Genomic DNA, 18,931 nt, shown 5'->3' with positions numbered 1-18,931 from the left:
CTCGCTAAGGAGTGACAAAGTGTCTGTAATTGAGATTAATGCATGTTAACAGTGTCATTAATAACAATTCTCACCTCATTAATATGCAACTTCTTATTCTACCTCCTGCCACAAGCAAACAGCCATATCTCAAAATCTAAAGAGTGTAGTTTTCACCAAAGTCCACCTATCAATCAGGAGGTCTGGTATAGTCAGTCAAGGGCAGCCTCTGAGATCAGTTCCGAGAGTCTTATCTGGGTGCTCTTGGTCCCGGGGACGGTACTTCTGAAGTTCATGATCAGTCCTGTAGCTCCTAAACAGTCAGTTCAGGGTCAAGGCTGACACAGTCGGGATCTGTATAGCCATTATTTAGTGTATTGGCTCTTTTTATGCAGTTTTGAGCAGTTAGTTTGTTTAAGGGTGTGGACTATGGTCATTCTGTTGAGTTCATGCAATGAAGGCAAGTGGAAACAGTGAAAATGTGGGGGCCAATGTTGCAGGAAGGGGAGTTGGGAACTTATACAAAGGGATAAAGAGCTGCAGAGTGAGAGGCAGGAGAGATGACAGTTGTGGGGGATTGTTGTAGGAAACTCAATCTATAAAACAAGGATACAATAAAGCATGGTTAGGAATGGGGTCATGCAAGAGTTGGGAAATTTGCTTTTGGAAAGAGTCATGCTGGCTTCCAGTGATGTACGGTGAATCAACAAACCCGGCATGATTACCCTGCAAGCTTGGGGCTGGTGGGGTTGGGTGGTGACAGGATCGGTGGGTGCAGGCTCATATAGGCATATTTAATAGGGACCTGAGGAAGTTTATAGCCTATGGTGTTGTTGGGAGTTTTGTGGTGCTCAGTCATGGGCAGCTCTAACAAGGCACAGTGGCTCAGTGGTTTGCACTGCTGCCTTACAGCACCAGGGATTTGGGTTTGATTCCACCCTTGGATGACTTCATGTGTGGAGTCTGCACATTATCCCTGTGTGTTTTTGTCAGGTGCTCCAGTTTCCTCCCACAGTGCAAAGATGTACAAGTTAGGCAGATTGACCATCCTAAATTGCCCATAGTGTTCAAGGGTTAGACATGGTAAATGTAGGATTACAAGGATTGATAGGTCTGGGTAGGATGCTCTTTGGGGTGTCGGTGTAGACCCAATGGACCAAATGGCCTGTTTCCACACTGTAGGGGGATTCTATAGAAATTATGGAAACACTACCATTCCATAAAGGGGATTTGGATTTTTGAGGCCTCACTTTCACAAAGGAACAGTCTAGAAATTGCTTTCCAAGGAGCATCACTGTCACTTTCCATCATCCTGGAAATTGTAACTGCTCAGTGCGTAAGAGAATGGTTCTAACTGCACCTAGAGTAAAGCAAGGTAAGTGGCTTGACGTGTTGGAGAATGTTGCAAAACACAGCAATGTAAGGCCCTTCAATAGATGGCAAGACACAAGGACCCATTCATTGCTTAGAATCCAGACCTGCAGTCTCCCAAACCATGGGAGCGGTTATGCTTTGCCTCACTGTTTGCTATGCACCTCCTAGGCTGACACATTGCTGCCCACATCACACAAGTGCAATACTTTTATCCACTGAGGTCACTGCTGCAATACCAACATATGGGTGTTTAGTTTCTGGAGACATCGCTCGGTGGAATATCATTCACGAGAACTGATGCATGTTCTTACAGTGCAAGAGCTACAGCAGAGCCTAAACAAAGCCAAGAGCAAACCAATTTAGCAGCATTATGAAATGTTTTATCAAACATTAGACTTTATTGAGAATGAAATGTCACACTTGTCCTAGAGTGCTCTTAATATCTTTTATTTAATCTTTCTACCAAAGCAGTCCCAGTTTTCTCCTTGTGAGGGCAGAATTTTCTCCTTGTGAGGGCACCCTACCAACCATCTGGGCCCTTTTTATCCTATTGTGTGTTGTCTTCTGGAAAGAGAGAAAGGGAGGGATTGAACATGATGAAAATGTCAACAGTTAGTGCAGGTAGAAGTTGGGGCAAGCTGGTGAGGTGTTCCAAGTGAATAAGTAGGCTGAAGAGAGGCCATTTGGGGTTATTATGGGAGGATGGGAAGAAGAGTCATACCAAATGAAAGAAGGTGCTGAATGCAGCAATGAAAGTGGTAGGGCTTTATTCTTGGTGGGAGGTGAAGGCAGAAGCTGGGACAGAGAATGTGTGAGGTAGCAGAGGGATGGCAGTAAGACTTAGCCAGGTGAAGTGAAGGTCATTTACCTCCTTACAGCACCTCAGGGTATTCTCTGAACAGTTGAGACTACACTGAACTTGGTGACCAGGCTGGAAAAGTCTGAAGATGTGGCCTCCTCAGCCAGTCCTAAACGAAGATGATGTCCCTCCTCTCTAGCACTCTATTGACCAGGACATCCAGGTCCCTGTCCACAAAGCAGGGCACCAATTTTCCTTTATCTTCCATGTCCAAAGATAATGTGAAGAACATTTCAGGATAGCTTCTGAATCTGAGTGCTAGTTTGAGGAGAATTAGGAGGATAGGGCAGAGTGGCTGAGGAGCTGGGGCTGGGAGAAGGGATTCAGATTTTTGGATCATTGTGATCTTTTCAGTGGCAGTGGTGACATGTACAAGAGAGACAGGCTGCACCCGATCTGGAGGGGGACTGCTATCCTAGCAGGGAGATTTGCAAGAGCTACTTGGGAGGGTTTAAACTAGTCTGGCAGATGAGTGGAACTCTAAACAGTAGTGAGACAAACGAGAAGGTTGAGGCTGGTACAAAAGTTAAAGAGATCAAGTTAAATAGACAAGGCAGGTGAGAGCAGAGCAGGGAACAAGGAAAGACTGATGAATTAAACTGCATGTATTTCATTTCAAAAGGCCTGACAGGTAAGGTAGATAAAGCCAGGGCATGGATGGGTACCCGTGACAGGGATGTCAAAATTATCACAGAAACATGGCTGAGGGATAGACAGAACTGGCAGCTCAGTGATCCGGGGTACAGATGCTATAGGAAGTCTAGAAGGGGAGGCAAGAGAGGAGAGGGAGTGATGTTTTGATCATGGCAGTTTGTTCTTATTAGAAATAAGAAGGGGATGATCAATTTGAAGGTATTGTACTATAAGCCCTCCAGCAGTAAGTGGGAAACTGAGGAGCAAATATGCAGGGAGATTTCAGATTACAGTAAGAATAATATGGTTGAACTAGTAGGGGATTTTAACTTTCCAAACATAGACTGGGATTGCTGTAATGGATGGAAAGGAATTTGTTAAGTGTGTTCAGGAAAAATTTCTCATTCAATATGTAGATTGCCCTACTAGTGAAGGGAAAAACTCGACCTCTTGTTGAGAAATAAGGCAGGGTAATTGACTGAAATGTTAGTAGGGGAGCACTTTGGGATCAGCGACAATAGTTCTATTAGTTTCAAAATAGTTATGAGAAAGGATAGGTCTGGTCCACAAGTTAAATTCTAATTTGGGCCAATTCTGATGGTTTTAGACAGAAACGTTCAAAATTTTGATGGGGGAGGCTAATCACAGGTAAAGGGACATATGGCATGTGGGAGGTCTTCAAAAAGGAGATAAGGAGAGTTCAGGGCCAACACATTCCCATTAGTCTGAAATGCATGGCTGACAAGAGTAAGGAACACTGGATGCCGAGATATATTGATGCTGCGGTCACTAAAAAGAAGGAACCGTATGTCAAGTGAATCCCTTGAGGAGTATTGGGGTTGTAGGAGTATACCAGAGAGGGAAATTAGGAGGGCAAAAAGGAGACATGAGATTGCTTTGGCAGATAAGGTGAAGGAGAATGCAAAGAGATTCTACAAGTATATTATGGACAAAAGAGTGTCGAGGGAGAGAAAAGGGCACTTAGAAATTAATGAAGCCATCTACGTATGGAGCCACATGAGATGGATGAATTCCCAAACGAATATTCAGCTTCAGTATTTAGCGTGAAGAAAGAGATGGATGCTAGGGAACTTGGGGAATTAAACAGTGATGTCATGAAAAGAGTCCACATTACAGAAGAGGAGGTGTGGGTGGTCTTAAAACATGAGCGGGTAGATAGGTACCTGGGAAATGATCAAATGTATCCCAAGAAACTGTTGGAAGCTCTGGAAGAAATTTCAGGGCAACTAGCGGAGATATTTATATCATTAACAGCCACAGGTGAGGTGCCAGAAGGCTGGAGGGTGGGTAATATTGCAAAAAACTACAAGTAAAAGCCAGAAAACTACAGACTAATCAGATAAGTAATGGATGAGTTGTAGGAGGGGATTCCAAGAGACTGGATCTACATGCATTTAGAATGGCAATTTCTGATTAGGGATAGCCAGCACAGCTTTGTGCGTGGGAAATTATACCATACAAGTTTTTTTGAGTTTTTTGAAGAGGTGACCAAGGAGATAGATGAGGGCAGTGCAGTGGACATTTCCTACATGGACTTTAGCAAGGCCATAGACAAGGCACCACATGGCAGATTGGTTAGTAAAGTTGGATCATGTGTGATCAAAATTGATACAAAATTGTCTTGACGGTATGAGACAGAGTGTGGTGGTAGAGGGTTGTTTTTCAGGCTGAAGGCCTGTGACCAGTGGCATGCTGCAAAAGTCAGTGCTGGGTCCACTGTTGTTTCTCATTTAAGTTAACAATCTGGAGGAGAATAAAGGAGACATGGTTAGCACATTTGTGGATGTCACCAAAATTGGTAGGAGAGTGTACAGTGAAGAAGATTATCTAAGAATACAATGGAATCGTGATCAAATGGGCCAGTGGGCCGAGGAATGGCAGATAGACTTTAATTCAGATAAACATGAGGTATTGCATTTTGGTAAGACAAACTAGGGCAGGGCTTACACAATTAATGGTAGGGTCCTGGGGAATGTTGTCGAACAGAGGGCCTGAGGGGTACAGGTATGTAGTTCCTTCAAAGTGGCATCACAGGTAGACAGGGTGGTGAAAAAAGCTTTTGGCACGCTTGCCTTCATTAGTACAGGAGTTGGGACATCATGGTGCAGATGTACAAGACATTGCTAAGGTTACCTTTGGAGTTCTGCACACGTTTCTGGGTCACCTTCCTATAAGAAGGATGTTATTAAGCTGGAAAGGGTGCAAAAAAGATTTACAAGGATATTACCAAGCTTGGAAGGTTTGAGTTATAAGGAGAGGCTGAATAGCCTGGCACTTTTTTCCCTGGAGCACTTGATGCTGAGGGCAGACCTTATAGAGGTTTGTAGAATCATGGGGGGCACAGATAAGGTGAACAGCCAAGGTCTTTTCTCAAGGCTAGGACAGGCCAAAACTATAGCACATAGGTTTAACATGAGGAGGAAAAAATTTAAAAAGGACCTGAGGGACAACATTTTCACACAATGGGCCGTGCATAAATGGAACATGCTGTCAGAAGAAGTGGTAGAGGTGTATACAATCAGAACATTTAAAAAACATTTGAACAGATACATGGACAGGAAATGTTTAGAGGGACATGGATCAAACGTAGGCAGATGGGCCTAGTTCAGTTTAGGAGATCTTGTCAATTTGATTTGATTTATTTATTGTCATGTATATTACAAATACAGTGAAAATTGTTGTTTAGCGTCACTACTGTCCGGTGCCATCTTTAACACAGAAAATAAAACTTGACACAGAATATAAAACCAAGCAAAAAAGCAGAAGTGTTCATCTTCACATTTCCTTCATATTACAGCTCATGACAATCATTGCCTCCACCATTTCCGCTGGCAATCTGTGGGCTCCTCCAACTTGCCACAGGCCTGGGGCTAACCACCACAACATTAGCCCAGCGCCAGCCCTGTCACCACTGTTGCTGAACCCTGCTGATGCCATCTTGGTTAGCATGAACGAGTTGAGCCAAAGAGCCTATGTCCAAGCTATATATCTCTGATTCTATGAATGGCAACTTCATCCAAACAAGGCAAGATGGTCGACTCAGACTAGCACAGAATGAGTGAGATATTGTAGAGTCTTGAAGGTAGCTAATGAGGTGAGTTGAGGATGATATAGTGAGAAATCACATTAAGCTTAGTGGAGAGAAACCCTCCATGAAACCTGATGAAATTGGCACTTTGCAAAAATATCATAAGAAAATTCTGCCCGAAGGTAAAATAAGCTGATGCCACAAGTCACCCATCTATATAGCTACAAATGCTAATAGGTAAATAGGTAAAAACTTTTGGAATACCAGGAGTTTGCAAACAGATAATGAAGGTATAAGAATTCTAGCTTTGGAGAGAAACAGGAGGAAGAATTTCAAAAGAACTCAGCAAAAAGGGGTTTTGAGCAAGGGAGGATTCAGAGATAAAACTTTGCAGAAATCGAAGCTATTTTGTTGAAGGAAAGTCTGGCAGAAAGTGCTGAAACCACAGAACTGGGCAGTAATAAGAAACATTCTACCCATCCCAAAATCTGCTGTTCTGAGCAGCCTGCCTTTACAAGAAAATGCCAGCTATTCAACTGGAGAAACCATTTCAGCTATTGGATCTGACCTTTTGAACTTCAGCAAGAAGAAACTAAACCAACAGTAAATCACGGAGTCCTAATGTGGCTTAGTTCTAAATATTATTTTGTCTTACACTTAATTGTTGTAATTTTGGTATCTGACATTTTTGTTGGTAACTTTATCTCGTTATTATAAGGAATCTTGAGTAATAACTTTAATAAACCAACTTTAAACCTGTTCAAAATGAAAATACAACTGCTGGATTTCTTTAACTTAAATCATGACAAATTTTAAAAGGGCCACATGAGCTGTGTTAATATACAAGTCACCGACCGTGAGATGGGCACTTGGTGGGTGTGACAATAGCAGAACTACGAAAATAGATTTCCACGACCAGAGAAATTGTTAAGCAGTAGTTATTTCATATAGATCCTTTAAATCCACTTGCACCCCATTAGCATGGCATAATTTTCTTTTTTTCAGATGAAGGGTCTCGGCCCGAAACGTCAGCTTTTGTGCTCCTAAGAGGCTGCTTGGCCTGCTGTGTTTATCGAGCTCCACATTTTGTTATCTCATAATTTTATTTTAGGTGTTTTCAACAATAACATTACGACTTATAAGGGGGAATTCCCGTCAGTTCATTGATTTCTACAGAATTGCTGTCTGTGGGGACTTCAAGAGCATACTCTGTGAAGGCGCAGGAAATAACAGACAATTTTCAAATTTCCATATTTAACTACTGATGCTTGATCTTGTTGTTAGTTTCACAGTTTTAATGATTGAAACATTGCTAACTTCATCACTTCAACTGCAAAGACTATAATTTAGTGTCAGACCTATGCCAATACCTGTCTGAATTTAAGTTATATGTCAGGGTAACTGCTCTTCCAATTTTCCATCTACCTCTGTTGGGGATTCTCTTGTGATGGTCTAGTAGATTTTTCCTGCAGTTGTATAGCAGAAATACAAACTCAACATGTGAAAGGCTAGAGTCACAAGCCCGTGCTGAAACACTCTAGCACAGGATGGACATACTTCAACACACTTTCATTGCAACATCACCATTTATTTGTTATACATCAGATTTAAATTCCCTGAAATTAGTTTATTCTAACCTACAATTTTGGATTGTTTTAGCTTGAGACCTTACGAAAGTCCCTGCATGGTGCCAGGTCAGACAGTTCAAGATTACATCGAGAAAGTGAACTGGTTGTAGCAAACGTTAATCAGTGGGTAAAGGACCAAAAGTAAGTACTTTAATTTCTATTATTGTTTCATAAAGATCCACAAATTAAACATGTAACTAGTTAACATTCTGGAATATTTCAAATATATGTGTGGTTCAGCTGTCAATTTAGGTGCCTTGACCAATAATGGAGTATGAAAATCTGAGCCTGTGCCCATTACTTTAATACGAGAACTAGTTAACAGGACCAATGATTATTTCAATAATATTGCCAAAAAAAAACACATTTTGTTGAAACATTTGTCCTGCACTCATCTGAACACGGTTTGATGCAGATCTGTTTCTTCAATGATCAAAATGCTTAATTTTATTCATACATTCACACTGTTGCCTTTTGCAAAAATGGTGTAGAGTGGTGGATGGATTTTGCAAACTGATAAACAAACCTATACTAAACCATGAAACAAATCCTGAAGGAGAACTTGAACCCACAACCTTCCAACTCAAGACAAGCCTACCAAATGAAGTACTTGAATCCTCAAAATGTGAACCACAATGGCTGTCTTCTCCTACCAAGTCCCATGCCATTTGTAGGAAAATATTAAAGAAAAGCAGCTTTTTTTAACTAAAGTACATTCCTCCATTAGTTTGTTTTATTTAAAATAAGTTAGAACATATAATTAATTTCATATCGAAACAAGCTTGCCATTTTGAGTAGAAAGTGACATGGGAACATTTCATAGAATCCCTGCAGTGGGGTAACAGGCCATTTGGCTCAACAAGTCCACACCAACCCTCTGAAGAGCATGCCACCCAGACCCACTCCCCTACACCTTTAACCCACCTAATCTACACATCCCTAAATACTATTTGCAGTTTAGCATGGCCAATTCACCTAACCTGCACATCTTTGAACTGTGTGAAGAAACTAGAACACCTGGAGGAAACCCACCCAGACACAGGGAGAATATACAAACTCCACACAGTCACCCAAGATGAGAATCAAACCCAGGTCCCTGGCACTATGAGGTAGCAGTGCTAACCACTGAGCCACAATGCTGCTAAATATTAGCAGTTAGTGGTGGTGAAGGGAACATGATAACCACAATATAAGTCATGATCTAGGATGACTAACCACTCAAAAGGATTATTTTATATTTTTATATAGAATAAAATTGTCTGGAAATGCACACTTTCTGATAACAAATTAATTCCACAAAACATCCGAGCTAAGTTCTTATCATTCATAGTAACCTCTGCCTCTTGAGTGAATCTTATGTTTATTGTTTATGTAGTAAATGTATTTATATTAAACCAGAACTAAATATTTAGAATTTATTTAAATGAATATCTTGGTTTTAAAGTAATTCCCAACTATCTTTTTGCAAAAAAAATCAAAATTGAATGTGATTTGAGAACAGTGGAGTTCTGGTGCGCCTTGTGGTTGATTTGTGAAAACATTGTGATTGTTGCTAGGAAACCACCTGGATCAAAATTACTGAGTAATGTGACTGACATCATCTAATCATATCACAGAAATAAGCAACATCACAAATCTTACATTATTGATGGAGCGATACTATTAGCTTTAGGTTAAATTAATTAATACAGAAGTAACATAATAAAGGGATCATTGTGGTGTCGCACATACATCATGTGATGCATAGCAACAAAATTGCACCATTCTTGGTGGTTTTCATTCAAATCTGATTATTGTGCTATCACATCATTTCTTACCATGAGAAGGAGTGTGAATCATTGGACTGCTGGCATAAATAACTTGTATCCAGCGCTGCGCTGAATGTAATTTATTTATCCTACCCAGTATCTCCTTTGGCCCTTGTGCCTGAGCTCTCAAATAAACTTCATAAACCATTCAAACTATGTCCTCATCAAACAGAACATATCCGAACCCCTTGACCATATTGTATCTTTATCCTGTACATATTAGATTAGAATTGAATGTTTAAAATTGAATAAAATGAAGCTCCCCAGACCCAAGTAATTTTATAGGAATGAACGTTCAGCAGATGTAATGGCAGCAAGCAGTCACTGATGTAGTATTATCATTAAAATAAATTCGGCAATGCTAATAAAAGCCTAGAATCAGATCGGTAAGGTAATATTCATGAATATGCGTGGATATTTTTCAAACACACAAAACATAGTAAAAGCAACCAACCACATGATGGCAAGATGATGTTATGCTGTTTTAAAAAGATGGACTGGTCAGTTGTTTTTTTCTAAGTTTCTGCCCATGATGAATGCATTAGGAGATCCAGTAGTGCATATTACAAATCACACATTTTTTTTTATTTTCTATTAATTATTCAACTGTAAACTTTTCTGCAGCAGCGTGATAAGCATAAATAGAAACTGAATGTTCAAATTCTGATAAGGTTCCTGAAAAGGTAGAAAAATATGCAGTGTATAAAACATGATAGCATTACTTTTATTTTTAAGCAGCATGAGGCCAGGTGCTTCCATGGTCAAAAAGCCATTCTATGTCGTTCTTTATTGTAGGTTTTGTTAGTGTGTTTCCTGCATTAACTGCAAGCAATTAAAACATTGTGTTTTTTAAACAGACAAGCCAATGAAAAACTTGGAAATAAGATCAAAGAGCAAACAAAGAAAATACTTCAACTAACAACTGAAAAAGAGTAAGTACCAATACTGGGAACTAACTAGTGTAAATGTCAAACTTGCCTGTGCTAGTATTACTGTTATTAATATTGTAGTGCTTGATTACCTGAGAACACACCTTTGGATAGGAAGGAGAAACAGCACTCTTCCTTTCAAACATGGTTGTTCAATCAGCTCCGGAGACAGATTATGTACAAAGTTATTTTGAGAAGTAGATGAGTCCGATCAAAACTAAGCAGACCGATTAGCTCTTTGCTTATTAAGCTGTAGGATGGTGTAGATGAGCAAGTGAATGTTTCTTTTCAGAAAGCCCAGGTTTGAAGGTTGTTGTGTAAATGGAGTTCAGAGCTTCAGTTTTCCCTTATTCCTCACATCCTCCATGCCTCCCCAGACTAGTTATGTGCCTGACATGTCTTATGATTTATTTGACCTTTATACATTTTGATTTCTGTCTTCCCACTTGTACTCAGAGACATGAAAGCTTATTTCATTGTAGCTTAAAAATAAAAAGCGCCAGTAGGGGACATTCAATATTTTGGTCACGTTTTCAGATTTGATTTGAATTTCTGTGTGTTCTGGGCACCACAATCATTCAACCTTTGGAAGCTACTGGTGCTAGAAATTCTGCTTTGTAAATTCAGCACTCTCACAATATATTGTTGCCAATGGACTGAAGGGAAAAGATTAAAGTTATGAGTTGACCTCATTTCATAAAGTAAAGTGAGTCTGTAAGTGGACAGGCACGCAGAGTGTCTTCAGATCGACCATCTGTGCATTATATTAAATGAAATGATAAGAAATTATCATTGGTTGTTGTGGATGCGTCCACCAGTACTATCTGAGATATGTTGGATTCACTTCCACTCGTCCTTATTTATATTCCATCTACATTACTGATACCAGCTGGGAATGGATGCCCATAACAAGGTCTTCAGTCGTAGTGAGGGTTGGTCATGTTTGAAGACAGTAGATTATTGCATAGCACTTAATTCATATTCACATCACATCTGAGCTACAGAACCACTTCCATCCAGAAGGACAAGGGCAGTGCATGGGAACGCCACCACCTTGCAAGTTTCCATCCATGCCACTCACCATTCTGACTTGCAAATATATTGTGTTTCTACACTGTAACTGGGTCAAAACCCTGGAATTCCCTCACTAAGGGATTTGTGGGTCTGTCTACAGCAAATGGACTGCAACAGTTCAAAAAGGCTGTTCACCACCACCTTCTCAAGGGCAGCTTAGAAAGGGGAAATAAATGAGGCCAGCCAGCGATGCCCACATGCGACAAGAAATATTAAAAAAAAGAGTCTTTTATCATACCTCAGGCTGACTTTGAAGTAAGTACACATTACTCTGTAGCTACATAGAACTTAGCATTTAGAAACTGATACACGCACTGGTCGGCTCCTCCCAAGCCAATCACATGATATCAGTTAACTCTTTCAGGTACCAACTACATTATATAAATGTCATAAAAGGCCTTCTGGTTTACTAATGTACTTCACGGAAAGAAATGTGCCATCCTTTATCTGATTTGATTTGCATCCGTGACTTGGCCCATGGCTATGTGGCCAACTCTTAACTGCTCTCTGAAAGGGCATCACAAACCACTAATTTATAAACAACCACTACAGAAAAGTCAAAGAACTTAATAAATGAACAGGCTACCCAGCAACAACCTAGGCTTCAAACATAACAAAGTGGAATGATCTCAACTGATGTCACTGCTGGACAATACAGAGCCCAGAATAAAATCTGATATTTCACTTGTGAAACCTAGTCATCATTCACCAGCTCTTATTGCCCATACAGAGGTATTCTCGGGAAGATGGTGGTGACCCTTCTTGAACTCTGCAGTCTATGTGTTTAATGAGATAGTCTCTCCCTTCCACATAAGCACAAAAATCTGCACATTTCATTTTAATAGAAGAAATAGGTTTATTACATAAAAGAAATAACAAAAAACAAACCAAGCTATCTAAATACTAATGAGTTTGGAAGATTTTGAAACACATGGCAAAACAGCTACTCCCTAATACCGTCAATTTACAGTTAATCAAAATCTGGGGAAATTTCCTTTCCTCTCAAATCTTTACATTTGTCTTAATTGATTCTTCTCAGTTCCAGTCCTGTGAGCTAGGAGAAATTTTCCAATTACCACTCACAGAAATGAGATTTTAGATTTTCTCAGCTTTGAATACAAATACAGATTTCTAACCAAAATCTCTTTGTCTGGAAGTTTCATAAACTATACTCTTTCCCCAAGGTAACTTATTTCCTGAACGGCTAAGAAGAATTTCCATTTTCGCAGGAAAACTATATTTGCATATGACTTAAGTCAGGTTTCCTTCGAAGTGCCAAAATATTTAAATTAAATTTAACATTTAAAAATTTAAAATCCTCCTAGATTTAGCTAAATTAGAAAGATTTTCCATACATCCTACAGACAATGTCCACACCACTGGGAAGGTTGTTCTTGACAAGATGAAGAATGGTTGCAATGAAGATAGAGAAAAGGGTGAGGCTAATGATACGTCCCTGCTTGACCTCTGTCTTGATCTTAAAGGATTTTGTCATCTGTCTGTGAGGACTGTTACTGACATTTTGTTGTTGAGGAGGTGGAGGACGTTGATGAATTTTGTTAAATAGCTAGTCTTTGACAGGATCTACTACAGCATTACCTCAGTGACTGATTTGAAAGTCATGATGAGATTGATGAAGGCCATGTCGAATTCTTGATGTCGTTTTTGGCATTTCTCTTGGAGTTGTGAACAATGAAAATCATATCTGGAGTTCCACAGGTCGATCAGAAGCCACACTGGCTTTTAGGAAGGATTACTCCTGAGACTGGGAAAAGGCACCTAGCAAAGATTTGAGCAATGATCTTCCTGGTGATGGAGAACAGGAAGATTCTTCTGAAGTTCCCAAAGTCAACTTTGTTTCCTTTCTTGAAAACAATGCTATTGGCAGCATCTATAAGATTAGCAGGAATTTCTTCTTTGTCAGATTTTCAGGAGCAGTTGATGGAAATGACAGGTAAACTCTGTTCCTCAAAGTTTGAAAATCTCCACAGTAGTCTTATCTATTCCAACCGATACTCCATTATGCATCTGCCTAATGGCAGCTTCAACCTCTGCCCCACTGGGTGGGAGCACAAGATCATCTTTCATGGGGAGTTGGGGGATTTCCTCAAAGATGTTCTCATTGATGATTGTATCACAGTTTAGAAGTTCTTCGAAGTGTTCCCTCCAATAGAGGCTAATGTGTCCCCTGTGTCTCAAAAGGGCTGTTACTTTTATTCTTACTTTGCACTGGTTTGAGACCAAGGATGTTGGTTCACTAAATTGATCGAAGAAAGCCCTGATGTCCTGTTTGTCAACAAGGAGTTGCAGCTCCATAACTTACTCAGTCCACCATTGATTTTTAATTTCTCTCATTCTTCTTTGTAGCCCAGCCTTTGCTGCTTGATGAGTTCTCCTCTCCACTTCTCTGCTAATGTTGCTTTGCTAGGCATGGAGAGTCTGTTCTTGTCGATGAGGTCTTGGATGATGTGGTCATTCTCATTGAACGACTTTTGGTGTTTCCTGGTCTTGTAGCCGATGGTGTCTTCATAGCTGAGATAATGGCTGTATTCAGTCTTCCCAGATTTCCTGCACTCCACTAAAATTAACTCTTTGGAAATTTTGGGAAAGATGTTGTCACTAGTTCTGCTTATTTCTAGTAATTGCTCAATGTTGACCTTTTTCTGAACTGTTTCTTCATCTTCACCTGCTTCAGTGGCACTTGACAGACATTTAGGAGTCCTCACCTGCACTTGACACCACTTTGGTAATGACGACATCCTTTTGGCCGTGGGATCAAACAATGACACAGTTGATTATGTGCCTGTACTTTGATCATGGTTGCCTCCAATAAGTGTTGAACTTGTCTTTATCGTGAATAGGTGTGTTGGTGATGACCAGCTATGTTCCGCGAATTTGGTGAGTAGGAGAATCCCATTGTTGTTGCACATGTTGATTCCTTCTTTCCAGAGTTGGGCAGTCTTTCCAAACCTGTCATTTGGAATTGAAGTCCCCAAGGATGATAATAGTATCTTCCTTACATATATTAGTGAGTACTGTGTCCAGGATGAAGTAGAAGCCTTCTTTGGGCAACTATTCTTTTTTTTATCCATTCACAAGAGAAGGGTATCGCTGGCTACACAGCATTTATTATGCATCCCTAATTGCCCAGAGGGCAGTCAAGAGTTAAGTGGTTCAGGAGTCACGTGTAAACCAGACTCGGTAAGGATGGCAGAGATAACAAAGTGTGGAGCCTGATGAACACAGCAGGCCAAGCAGCATCTTAGGAGCACAAAAGCTGACGTTTCGGGCCTAGACCCTTCATCAGAAAAAGGGGATGGGGAGAGGGTTCTGAAATAAGTAGGGAGAGGGGGGAGGCGGGTCAAAGATGGATAGAGGAGAAGATAGGTGGAGAGGAGACAAACAAGTTAAAGGGGCAGGGATGGTGCCTGACATCCTGGGCCTCCCACAGTACCACAATGATGCCACCTGAAGGTTGCAGGAACAGCAACTCATATTCCGCTTGGGAACCCTGCAGCGCAATGGTATCAATGTGGATTTCACAAGCCTTCAATATCTCCCTTCCCCCCACTGCATCCCAAAACCAGCCCAGCTCGTCCCCGTCTCCCTAATCTGTTCTTCCTCTCACCTATCCCCTCCTCCCACCTCAAGCCACACCCCCACTTCCTACCTACTAACCTCATCCCGCCCCCTTGACCTGTCCATCCTCACTGGACTGACCTATCTCCTCCCTACCTCCCCACCTACACTCACCTTTCCTGGCTCCATTCCCGCCTCTTTGAATTGCCTGTCTCCTCTCCACCTATTTTCTCCTCTATCCACCTTTGATCCGCCTCCCCCTCTCTCCCTATTTATTTCAGAACCCTCTCTAGACTTTTTCTGATGAAGGGTCTAGGCCTGAAACGTCAGCTTTTGTGCTCCTAAGATGCTGCTTGGCCTGCTATGTTCATCCAGCTCCACATTTTGTTATCTCAGATTCTCCAGCATCTACAGTTCCCATTATCTCTGGGTAAGGAAGAGCAGTAGTGAACCAGATGGGCTTTTCCAACAATTGACAATGGATTCATGGTCATCAATAGATTGTTAATTCCAGATACTTATTGAATTCAAATTCCACCAGTTGCTGTGGCGGGATTCGAACCCAGGTCCCCAGAACATTATCTGGGTCACTGAATTCACAGTCCAGAGATAATACCACGAGGCCATCATCTCCCTATTCAATGAGCGTAACCTTCTGACTCTTGGCAAGTCATATACAGAGTTATGAAGTGATTGTTGATGCTAACAGGGAACTTGGAGAGTTGGTCGACGAGTCTATTTTTGATAGCTAATCCAGATCCATGTGTCCTGGGTTGTTCCTTACATTTTTTCCCTGTCCAGAATAAGATGTAACCATTACTTTCTTCCCTCAAGCACTCTTCACCTGCTCTTCTAACTTCTTACAGGGCAACAATGTCACTGTTGCAGTGCCTGAGTTCACGTGCAACACAGGAAGTTCTTCCTCCTGGAAGACTGTTTCCATCATTATTCATGAGGGTTCCTAAATTCCCTGTTCCAAAATTGAGTTTGACTTTGGTTTACGGACTGCTGGAACATGAGCTTCCTGGATATGTTTTCCAGCCAAGCTGCTGAAGAACAGACTACATTTAGGGCACTTTTTCTATCCCTTTCTTGTGCAGGGCGAGCGGAGTGGGTTCTGAAGAGAGCTGCTCAGTCATGAACAAAACTGCCAAAATGCTTGCCTGTTCCTATTCCAAGAGCAAAACAGCTGAGTCAGATACCACCACCTCAGTGCTGGATTGAGGGCAGAGACTCCCAGATCTCACAATCCTGTCCCATCTCACATCTCACCAATCGCCACAAGGCTTGTGTTGTGTGTATTGGGGAGTCATATTCCTCTAGGTCAGCGCCTTTTGCAGGACATATTTTAATGTGGGTATACAGATCAGCACACACACAGTCCTTGACAAAAGGTAGTTCCAGTTCCAGTGGCAAGGAAACATCAATATTTGAGGATGACCCAACTGCTGCAGCTTTCATACACCATCGCAGCCAAAGATATCATACAAATATTTCCTGCCTCAATCGTCATGGAGAACTTGCTTTGGATTCCACTTCGTTTGGTTCCTCCCCCCTCAACCTTGTCATCATGGGTGATCCTGCCAGATGTGGCTTTAGAGGTGAAGGATACCTGCGAAGACTATGTTCTGCACATGAACTCAGACATTGAGCTTCTGTGTGGAGTCCAAATCCTGATTCCAAACTCTCATTACGCAGCACTGAGAATCAATTCCACTAAAGGCTGCGTTGCACAAGCAGTATAATGCAGCCTGGAAGGACTAACCCTAGCAGCTAGAAAGACATACACTCACAAAGCACATGATAAAGAGTGACCACATATTTACAAAAATGGGAGCATATATCAGTAAAGTTTCAAAAGATGATATTTATCCTTTCCGTCCCACTATGTCTCAGTGCAGAAACAAAAACAAAGTTGCTGGAAAAACTCAGCAGGTCTGGCAGCATCTGTGGAAGAGTAAACAGAGTTAACATTTCGGGACCAGTGACCCTTCCTCAGAACTGATGGTGTCTGGGAAAACGTCAGTTTATATGCAGAAAATAGGGAGGTGTGCGGGGTACCGAGTAAAGATTAAGATAAAGTAACGATAATATAGAGCCCAAAGAGAGAGAAAGACAGTTGGACAGACAAAGGTGTTACTAACGATCAGGCTGGGAAGGTGAACGGTTGTTAATGGGGACTGTTAATGACTAACAACAGGGGGTGTGTAATGGCAGGCTATGTGGTAACAAAGTCTGGTGTGTGGGGTGGGCGTCTGCGATATGGGAGAGTTTAGGCCGTAAAATTATTGAACTCAATGTTGAGTCCGGAGGGCTATAGGGTCCCCAAGCGAAAAATGAGGTGTTGCTCCTCCAGTAATAGTAGGAACTGCTGATGCTGAAGAATCTGAGATAACACGTGTGAAGCTGGATGAACACAGCAGGCCAAGCAGCATCAGAGGAACAGGAAAGCTTGATGTTTCGGGTTGAGACCCTTCTTCAGAAAATGTGGTGCCGTAGGGCTGTGGAGAGGTGTTGGGGGTGAAGGAAGTATGAACCAAGGTGTCCTGGAGGGAACAGTCCCTGTGGAAGGCGAACAAGGGAGGGGAGGGGAATATGCGTCTGGTGGTGGCATCTTGCTGGAGGTGGCGGAACTGGCGTCTGATGATCTTCTGGATGTGGATGCTGGTGGGATGGTAGGTGAAGATAAGGGGTACCCTAACGCTGTTGCGGGAGGGAACTTCTCTTTCTCAGTTCCTCCATCACCGTAGCATATGTTCAGGTGAGGCCAACTTCGACAAGGGAGCCTCCGAAATTTTCACATTCTTCGTCAACCGATGATTCCCCAGCTCTGTTGTCAACAGGGCCCTCAATCGGGTCCAACCCATCTCCCGCACTTTTACCCTCACCCCTTCTCTTCCTCTCGCAACGGCAAAAGGGTTCCCCTTATCCTCACCTACCATCCCGTCAGCATCCACATCCAGAAGATCATCAGACTCCAGTTCCGCCACCTCCAGCGGGATGCCACCACCAGACACATATTCCCCTCCCCTCTCTTGTCCGCCTTCTACAGGGACCCCGTTCCCTCCAGGACACCCTGGTCCACACTTCATTTACCCCCCAACACCTCCCCACAGCCCAACAGCACCTTCCCCTTTAGCCAGCGAAGGTGCAACTCCTGCCCATTTACCTCCTCCCTCCCCACTATCCAAGGACCCAAACATACCTTCCAGGTGAAGCAACACTTCACCTGCTCTTCCCAAAATCTAATCTCTGCATTTGCCACTCACAGTGTGGTCTCCTCTACATTGGGGAAAGAAAGCATAGACTTGGCGACCGCTTCGCAGAACATCTACGTTCTGCTCGTAAAAAAGACCCTGAACTACGTGTTGCCTGCCACTTCAATGCACCACCCTGCTCCCTGGCCAACATCTCTGTCTCTGGCTTGCTGCAGTGTTCCAGTGAAGCCCAACACAAGCTGGAGGAACAACACCTCATTTTTCGCTTGGAACCCTGCAGCCCTGCAGACCCAGTATTGAGTTCAATAATTTTAGGGCCTAAACTCTCCCATGTCAAACCCCCCCCACCCCACACAACAGGCCTTGTTACCACATAGCCTACCACTACACACCCCCTGTTGTTAGTCACTAACAGTCCCCATTAACAACTATTCACCTTCCCAGCCTGATTGTTAGCAACATCTTTGTCTGTCCAACTGCCTTTCTCTCTCATTGGGCTCTATCTTATCGTTTGCTCAGTACCCCACCCACCTCCCTATTTTCTGCATATAAACCCAGCCACCATCAGTTCTGAGGAAGGGTCACCGGACCCTAAACATTAACTCTGTTTTCTCCTCCTCAGATGCTGCCAGACCTGCTGAGATTTTCCAGCAACTTTGTTTTTGTTCCTGATTTACAGCATCCTCAGTTCCTTTGGTTTTTACGTCTCAGTGCAGTCCTGGGCTCCACTGCTGAGATGAAGAATGTCTGCCTTACAGTGGAGTCTGTTAGCCACGAAGTTTTGGTTGGGTGACGACCAGG

The 18,931-nt window shown here is 42.2% G+C and overlaps 1 protein-coding gene across 1 annotated transcript in view; it reads left to right on the top strand.

Annotated features, from left to right (window-relative positions):
• LOC125459774 (golgin subfamily A member 4) overlaps positions 1–18,931 on the top strand; it is a 709,733-nt gene that overhangs the window by 625,179 nt on the left and 65,623 nt on the right. Inside the window, exons 37-38 of the mRNA XM_048546606.2 lie at positions 7,554–7,663; positions 10,188–10,262. Of these exons, the coding sequence (XP_048402563.2) occupies positions 7,554–7,663; positions 10,188–10,262 (185 nt within the window). The remainder of the gene's footprint in view (positions 1–7,553; positions 7,664–10,187; positions 10,263–18,931) is intronic.

This window comes from Stegostoma tigrinum, chromosome 16, assembly GCF_030684315.1.
Source record: "Stegostoma tigrinum isolate sSteTig4 chromosome 16, sSteTig4.hap1, whole genome shotgun sequence".
NCBI lineage: Eukaryota > Metazoa > Chordata > Chondrichthyes > Orectolobiformes > Stegostomatidae > Stegostoma > Stegostoma tigrinum.
This window is presented reverse-complemented; position numbering and strand designations above follow the sequence as displayed.